This window comes from Tarenaya hassleriana, unplaced genomic scaffold (genome assembly GCF_000463585.1).
Source record: "Tarenaya hassleriana unplaced genomic scaffold, ASM46358v1 Cleome808, whole genome shotgun sequence".
Lineage (NCBI taxonomy): Eukaryota > Viridiplantae > Streptophyta > Magnoliopsida > Brassicales > Cleomaceae > Tarenaya > Tarenaya hassleriana.
This window is the reverse complement of record NW_010970555.1, coordinates 1-9,329: the sequence shown is the minus strand read 5'-3', so window position 1 is coordinate 9,329 and position 9,329 is coordinate 1. Positions and strand designations below refer to the sequence as shown.

At 34.1% G+C, this 9,329-nt stretch overlaps 1 protein-coding gene across 1 annotated transcript; it reads right to left on the bottom strand.

Annotated features, from left to right (window-relative positions):
* Window positions 1–3,396: 3,396 nt before the first annotated feature.
* Window positions 3,397–5,676, bottom strand: LOC104803160 (transcription factor bHLH93-like). The gene is made up of 4 exons (XM_010527042.2): window positions 5,007–5,676; window positions 4,391–4,588; window positions 3,611–3,778; window positions 3,397–3,505 (listed from the first exon to the last, which is right to left on the bottom strand). The coding sequence occupies exons 1-4, from the start codon at window positions 5,595–5,597 to the stop codon at window positions 3,419–3,421; spliced, it is 1,044 nt and encodes a 347-aa protein (XP_010525344.2). The 5' UTR covers window positions 5,598–5,676; the 3' UTR covers window positions 3,397–3,418.
* Between the last annotated feature and the right edge of the window lie 3,653 nt (window positions 5,677–9,329).

The following is a 9,329-nucleotide window of genomic DNA, read 5'->3' as shown; positions in this document are numbered from 1 at the left end:
ATAGTTCTCCGTACTTTCGTCTCGATTACATCCACCCTAGATCCAGAAGCAGCCTTTAAAAAACTTGCGACAGAGGCCCAGAAGCAACACCCTCTCAGCAGATAAATACCCCCTCCCTCTTCAATAGCTGGTTTCGAACTAGCGACTAAAACACAAAGAGCAACACATTTTTCGCCATTCGATCACCTACTAATGGATTCGAAACCAGAGTTTTGTTGTACTTTCTCGAATCGATTTAAAAATAGGTAAGCAATTAGGAATATTTTTTATTTAAAAAAATCTGAAAAGGGGAGTATAATGTAAAATGTACGGATGATAAGCGATAAAGAGAGAGAGAGGGGAGCACATGGGGGATTTGGGAAGCACTTAGTGCCCTCTCGGTGCTCTTATCCCCTCCACTTCTCTTACGTCATCATTTATCATACTTGTCTTTTTTTGTCTTTTCATTTCTTTTCTTTTTTTGTGGTAAAATTGTCTTTTCATTTATTGTCTTCAATATGCATCATCATTGTTTATATTAATATACTATACACATCATTAAATGTAATAAACAGGAGGAAGAAGTAACTAGAATCCACATATTTCACTAACATTGATTGATTGATACTCCAATATGATATTTTTCATGAATTTACTGTTAAATAATAACGCGGGGTAAAAAAAATATTGTCGATTTTCTACTGTTATTTCTAAGATATCGGGTAGATATATACTTAATTAGAAACAGCGAAAACAACTAGAAGTGATTGATTATTACTTTTAAATTGTTCAAGACATTGATTATAGAGATGAATAAAACAAAATATTGGATAATAATGCCTTCAAAAAACTATCCAATCAAGGATTATAATTCAAAGAGCTTATGACTTATGGATTGAATATATATATATATCCTTAGAAGAAAAGATGACAAAATTACATTGACTATCTAATGGTAAAAAAAAATCTTGAAGTGCTAAATATTAACTAGACCTTCTCTGTTGCATGCTAATTGGTGCATTGACATTCTCAATCACAAAAGTTATATAAATATATGACCGATCTAACAAAAAATCATATAGCTATAATCTTAAAAAATATATATGAAAAGATTAGCATTTTTATATTATAGTGGAAATCTGAGTAACATGTTAGGTATATGTTAACTTTTAAAAAACAGTACCAAACTTTGCTATTATTTAATATATATATATATATATATGTTTGATTAGCCATTTTTTAATTTGGCTTTTTTGGGTCATTAATTGAATTATGAAATTTAGTCAAACAGATCAGCCAAAGAGATCCTAATATACGGAATCATGCCTCCATTAACTGCCAAAGAATGCTCTATAAATAATACCAAGGATAATTTAATTTAATTAATTAAGGGAATAATGATAGATTATATTATATCAATTTTAAAATTTTGTTCATCCAATGGGAAGATTTGGAGTCTTTAGTGCTAATTAACGACTTCTCTTTTGATTAATCCACCTGTTTTTTCTTATAAAAAAAATATTCTTCTGCCCAAACAAAACTTTTGTCCGTAAAGTTTTCAAGTAAAAGACATTTTTAACAGGGAAACTCAGAAAATTTTTCAAGTGAAATAGGCAAAAACAAAACTTTTGTGTGCATCGTTCTCAACGGCATGTATTTAAGATTTTAAAATATCTAACATTTGATGCCGACAAAGTATGTTATCTTTCACTTTATCCTGTTAGATGCGTACTCATTATAGGGCTAGTCACAATTTTGCGGTCCATATATATATATATATCATACACTTCCATATGTGTGTATGATCCATAGTTTTTTTTTTTTATAATCGGGTATACTGGGCCGATGCCCATATTAATCCCAAACCGAGAACAAGCTATGTAATTAAAATTATGCTTTTTTCACCAATTTAAATGTCAATTCGAAACGTAACAGACGCTTTATGTCGATATTTCACTTATTGGACTATTCAAGTTGAGTCTCTATCATCCATGTTATACCATCTGTATGATAATCTTGACGACGTTATAAGTCTAGGCCACAATATATATATATATATATATATATATAAACAGCTTTTTACATGTGTGTGTTGGTTTGCAAGTTGGAGATGTGAGTGGGAATTTTGTTGGTTAGGTCTTTTTGAGTTGCAACTTGATCCTTCATGTTCCATTGCCTCTGGATCTTCATTCACTTCCCAAACATCATAATAACCGTAGGAGCTGCCACTCAAATCTCTGGGCTTCCTACTTCCACAACCATAGGCTGTTTCTTTTACTGTCCAAGTGGGAGCTTTTCCATTTTTGGACTGTCCCTAGTGGGTTTTTTTATACAAAAAAAAAATCTCTGTTGTAATATATAAGCACTGATTATTGCCCATATCTATCAATTAGTCTTCTGAATCTTGTGGTGCGAATATTAACGTCTAAGCATGTATTTTTACATCGGTTAGTAAGCTCAATTTACTTTTTTAAAAAGGCCACGTGTCGACGTATTTTCCTTTGTATCCAGACCAGACCTATAATAAGCTTGTATAAAAAAAGCCCGTTTTGAAGTTGACCCAAAACACTGGACTTTATACGCCATAAGCCCATTGGGCCTATTGGGTCCATTTTATATTATAATATGGGGCCCAGACATATTTATTTTCATGGCATCTATGGAATCACGTGACATTTTGCCGTCGTTCGTACGTAACTACTGGTCGGAAATCGTTGTCACCGCCATAACAACTTCGATTTTTTTTTATCAATTTACGTGCGAATAAACAGTATTTGGTACAGCGCATATACGTGTGTGTGTGTGTATATAGTGCCGTGTATTTCCTCACGTCGAGTTGACTATTGTGAACGAGGTGGCCAGTATACACCTCTGAATGAGTCAGAGGGGCCCGTTCCTGCTGCAAATTCGCTCGACCTTTCGCCGACATTTCGCCGTCACGGACCCGTTAATAACGACGTTGTTCCCGCCGTTATCTTCTGCCGCTTCTCGAATCGTTGGTCTTTGAACAGATCTCGTCCGCGTATAATTTTTTTACTATTTGGGCCTCACTTGGGCCGCACTGATTTTTTTTTAAAAAAAATTATTAAAACATTATAATTTGTCGCTTCTTATGATTAATATTTAAAAGTGTCATGATTAAACACTGCCCTCGATGTGACCCAATGGATTAGAGGCGACGAGTCACTATCATTCACAACCCTAATTCTTGTTTAACGACTCTTATCATTCGGTAAGGTTTTTTTTTTTTTTTTGCATATGGAAATGGTTTCGACATTTATATTGTTTTTAAGCGCATAGACTGTTCATTGATTGCTAATTGTATCATAACTATTTATAGATATCAATATTATAACAAGCAAAAGATACAATAAAAAGAGATTATGATTTCAACCAACCAATCATTTCCTTTTATTGGTTTCATTATGAACTTGTGCTCCTACAAGCATCTTCCTCCGTACCCAGCGTTCCCGAATAATGCTTGTTTTATATCCTCCGACCGTATCAAATCTCTCTGCTCAGCGACCTATATGCATGCGTGTCGAATATATATGCTATAAGATAAAATTAAAATCTATACGTATACACATATACACGTAGACCCATAATCGCTATTCGTGTAAACACGTACCTCGGAACAAGAAGCGTGCATGGAGAAATCGCTGAAGCAACTTATAACGCATCGTTGGATCTCCAAGCCTAGGGTTTCCAATGTGTTAACAGTTGAAAGAAGCAGCCCTGGCCTCGGCGAGCAACACATATCGATTCGAGTATCACTTTCCCTCCTTTCCACTTCAAACTGCCCAAACATGAAAAAAATTACAAGATCGAACTTCCGATCACTAATCAATTTACATGGTTCATAATAGGACTGGGCGTTTCGGTTCGGTTCTTCGGAACCGGACCGAACCGAACCGAAAAACGGTATTTTTCCCGACCCGAAACCGTTTTTAATTCCCGAACGGTACCATTTTTAGAGAACCGAATTTTTTCGGAACCGAACCGAACCGAACTTTAAAAATTCCGAAAAACCGAATATTTTTAAAGGAAATCTATCTTTTTTTTAAAATAAAACCAAGAACCGAACCGAACCGATACTGAAACCGAACCAAACCGAATATAATATAAAAACCGATTGGTACCTATTTTTATAAAACCGAAAGAACCGAACCGATCTATTCTCGTCCCGAACCCGAACCGTTTCCCAAAACGCCTATCACTAGCATAATTAGGGGGTTGGTGTGAGTGATTTTATAGAAAGATGTGCGTTTTCGTAATAACTTATAAGTACAAGGACGAGTTGTGATATCCCAAGATCAAGAGCGGTATAGGGATGAAAATCTTGAACCGGTTTTTTTTTTTTTATTATGGAGTTTTTTTTTTTTATTTTAGAAATGTTTTTGATATTTACCTTTGGGGAGTTTCTGACCGTAGCTTCCTTTGCGTTGAGGTCATTGAGATCGGCGAAGAGCTTAGAATCATCATGTGAATTGCTGCAACTGCTGTTGCCGCTGCCAAGTTCATGTTCCTCTTCTTGCAGCTTGTTTATTTTGTCCAAAAGCTCCTTCATGTAATCTATGGCGTCTCCCAAGATTGATGTCCTGTCCATCTGTTTTTTTTTTCATTCAATAATAATAATAATAATACCCATTATTATAATTATATAATACCAACTTCATTTTACAGTTTCAGTACTTGCTTTTATCGCTTAAAAGAACGTGGATTCCCAAAATGCAATTATGTTCTGAATAAAGAAATTGATAAATATAAACTGTAATGAAGGTGGTTCACACCAGAGAACAAACACGTAACATCAATCAATAAAAAAAGTTATTTTTTTTTTATCAATAATAACCAATCTTCTGAAATAAAACACAACCCAAATCAAGTTTTTTTTTATCATTAGAAAGAATCTTTGATTTCGTTGATGCTGACCGGATTATTTGGATAAAAAAAATATAAGAAACACTCAAATGGAGTAGAATTAAACGGAAATCGGATCTAAGGGAAGAATCTTTTGAAGTTACCTTGCTGATCTTGGGGACAATGGATCGGAGCATGGAGAGTCTGTCATTCAACCTCTTCCTCCTCCGCCTCTCCGCCATTAGATTCTTCGAAGGTTGTCCCTCGAGCTTCTTGCTCTTGCTGTTCTTCTTGTTCGTTTCTCTTCCCCCACAGTACCCGACGCTGAAGCTCCTGCTCTCCTCCATCAATGGCGACGAGTACGCCATGTTGTTGTTATTGTTGATGATGTTGTCGTTGTTATCTTCTTGATGGGTCTGCGAGAGGATCAATGGAGGTGAAGATGACGACGACAACTCCATCATTTCTTGTAAAGCGTCGAGCAGAGGGTAGTCAAAGCCGGTGACTAGCGGCGGCGGCTGGTTCAGCAACGGCGCCGGAAGCGCCGGGGAGATGAGATCCATCAGGGAAGAGGAGTAAATGGTCGTGTCATCGTGGTCGAGGAGAGGATTGTTGTTGAAGCAATAGTAATCTAAGTTCCATGAGTTTGTGAAGATTTGGTCGGAGGTGATGAATCCGCCATTGTTGACGAGGTTGTTCTCTGTTCTTCTCGGAGCAAGTAGCTCTTCCAACACACTCATTTCAGTTAGCTCCATCGCTCTGTTCCTCTTTTGTTGTATGTTATATGATGGAGTGTTTCAGATTCTTGTTGAGGTGTTGTTTATATATGTATATGTGTATATATATGTATATATATGCGCTCAGACATGTGAAAAGCGTAAAAAGAATTCCCATTAAATTTAATGTTTTTTGTTACGGGCTTTGCAATGTTACGATTAATCATATAATCATGCACATGATTATATATATATTATGATTAATCAGACCAAAAAGAAAACTTAATGATATTATACACGTAATTAATTACCTCTCTTGCCACCAGCAAGGCTTTGACCCACAAGTCATGTCCCAACGAAAACAGATGAACGTGATTTTGGCCTCTTTCATAGTCACCCCTCCCTCCCTCGGCTCTATTTTTTTATGATTTTTTTATTTGTACTACCCCATCGGTTGGTTTATCTATATTAATATATATTTTTTTGTTAAATAAAATTAATATATTTAAGAATAAAGGCTCTTTCATCTCGGAGATATCAGATTAAACAAATCAAATTAAAGAGTCGGCAAACAATCTTTTTATTAATTTTTGCTAGAAAATGAATCCGATGCATGTATAATCTTTATATAAACATATGAAATAATGAGGGTGGAGGTGAATGCAGCCACCATATTTAGAAAAAAAAGGGTATTATAAAAAAAAATAGAATTAATTTTTTCATTGGATCACATTAAAAAATTAATGTTGATTTTTTATTAATTTTATTTAAACTAATCTTAATCGATAACACGTTATTCCAATATCATTAAATTACATATGCGGGTGTATATCACCCTAAGGGGTTCGAGAAGTCAAAGTAATGTATATATACAAATTGCGTATGGATATTGTATTGGTTAATCAGCATATATAATTACAAACTCTCAACTGGACCCTTAATTTGAGGTGTTATGAATAGCGTTCTTCGGTTTTTATAATGCATAGGGCACGGAAATATTTGGACGTAATCCACATTTGTCTACGTTTGACATCGACATTTATTATTTTCTCTTGTTTAGTTTTGTCAAATGAATCTTCATACAATCAGCCATATCATTAATTAACCAAATTTCAGCAAAAATATGGAATTAAATCCAAATCCAATAATCAATATATGCAGACGTTTTCTGGTATGTTGCTTATGGAACAACTATACCAATATAATATTGTGCATATGCTTGATCGGTGATCTCTTCTAGGGTAAATTCTAGATATTGCAGTGTCAATTAACTGTTTATGAAAGTGAGGGGACTTAAACTAATATAAAGAACAAGTTGAAGGACTCCTTTGAAATTTGTGAAAATATAAAGAGAAAATGGAGTATATATGAAATTGAAATGTATATATGGAAATGATGCATATGCCTAGGATGTAGGTATTTTGTAATTTTATGGTACGAGCATGTGAACTTGTTGCTACATCTTCAGTGCCATTCTCATGTAATAAAAATTGTAAAAAAAGTAAATAAAATAAACTGGTGAGCACATGGGCAAGACAACCCCATCTTCATATAAACAAACAAGCTGCCTATATAGCCTCATGCGCCTACAAAGTCTTGTATACACACACACATATATATATATATATATATCAGTGTGCAATATATGAAAATGGACTTGTTCGAGTTCATTGGTACAATTGGTCTATATATATATATATGTATATATCACATACAAACATCGACCAAAGGTTTATCAACTAATGACTTTGTATAGTATTGATTATTAATTAATTTTTTTATAATCGAGTATTTTGTGTCGAAACCCAGACTAATTTCGGAACCGAAAACTAATATTTAAATTATTAATTAGTTAAATAAGTCTATACGTACAAATTCATTTTGGTACTTGTGAAAAAAAAGGTAGTTATAGCATGGGCATTTACATTGTGCTATATATGCATACTTGTCGGTGTTCTTATGTCTGTAAAGACATGATATGATATATCCCTCAAAAGTATGGTAGTGATAGGCGGACGTAGATATATACAAAGAATAGTATACACGTACATAAAATACATGTGTATTAAATACGTATGTCTACCATGCATTTCATGTGAATTATAAAATGAAAAGAGTACTCAACCTTATTAAAACAGTAACATGGAAAGAGTACTTAATTAACCTTATAACATGAAGAGAGCATTTCCATATTCTACAATCAAGTTTAACAAGCAACATGGTGCATATACACAAACACAAACACGCGTATATATATATATATATATATGAATGTGTATAACTATGTGGATGTAAAGACAGGGCTGAGAGGTCTAAAGGGGGCTGACAGAGTAATTTGTTGTTGTGAAATGTGTGCGAGTACAGTAAAATGTCTCGTCTTCCAAAGTTCAAAGCTTTGTTTTCCGGTCTCTCACTCTAATAACTCACGTACTATTTATAACAATATATATTGCATGTGACTGACCCAAACTGCACGGCAAATTTAGAAGATGTTCACGTTCTCCCCTCGTTGCCATTCTTCGATGTCCACCCTCTCTCTCTCTCTCTCTCTCTCTCTCTCTCTCTCTCTCTCTCTCTCTCTCTCTCTCTCTCTCTCTCTCTCTCCGGTCGGATGATTTATTCATAATGGACGTTCGTTCGAAAATTTCGGTGGTCTGCATCATCATAACTTTTGACGTTATCATGAAATGAAATATTCTACATATCTATTAGACGATAATCCAAAGGTGAGAAGTGATAAAGTCAGTTTTAAATATTTGATTCAATTCTACCAAACGGGTAATTAATTGTATGACTAAAAGATAATTACAAACCTAAAGAATTAAATGGTATGAAGACACAGTGAATCTATTGATTATAAAAAAAATATTCTACGTTAAAAGGAAAAAGAAAAAAAATCTTCATATTGAAGAATGTATCATGCAAAGACGTTGATGGAAAACATCTACGTGTATATGAATAAACGTGTGTACAAATGTGTTTGAGTGTGTATATCGAATGAATATTAGAAAGCGATCCAATGATCTAAATATGTTCCACACCATAAAACACAAAGTAAAATTTCAAAAGGAGTAATTAAATAGCAAAACCTATCGAAATAAATGGGAATGCAATCAATTTTAAAGGAAGTTAGCCATTTTGGATGGTTTTCGTGGTTTAGATTTTTATAGTTTTATTTTGTTACAATTTAAAATACAATAATTACGGTATGCATAATAAACATGAATATGTATATATATAATAGAACACGGTTCTCAAGGTGAATGAGTGCATGCAAAAGGACAAAAACAACGGCCACGTGAATGTTCTCAAGATTCGTACACGTGTCAATTCCAAGCTCATCCACGTGTCTATCTGACCAGCTTTAGCTTACTCCCGAAATGAAGACATTTAATTATCAGTTGTCAAGCTAATTTCAGAGTTAAATATCAAGTGTGACATTTAACGAATAAATGTCACCAGCGAATACGAAACACGATTTTTGGAATATTGTTAATTTACATTCTGTCTGGGGGACAGTTCACCTGGCTCGACAAGAAATTCATATATAAATTAATGTAACCTGACGGAATTCAAATGATTAGAGAATTATCCCTTATTATTTAGATATTAAAAAAAAAAGAGCATAATTTCAATGCCGCATTTTATTTATCATATAGCAATGTGGATATATACATTACATTTTTATATGATTCGAATATCATGGACCGGCACGAATTAATGTAAAAATGCAATTAGACTCGGGTGACGCACGATACTGTAATGAAAAAT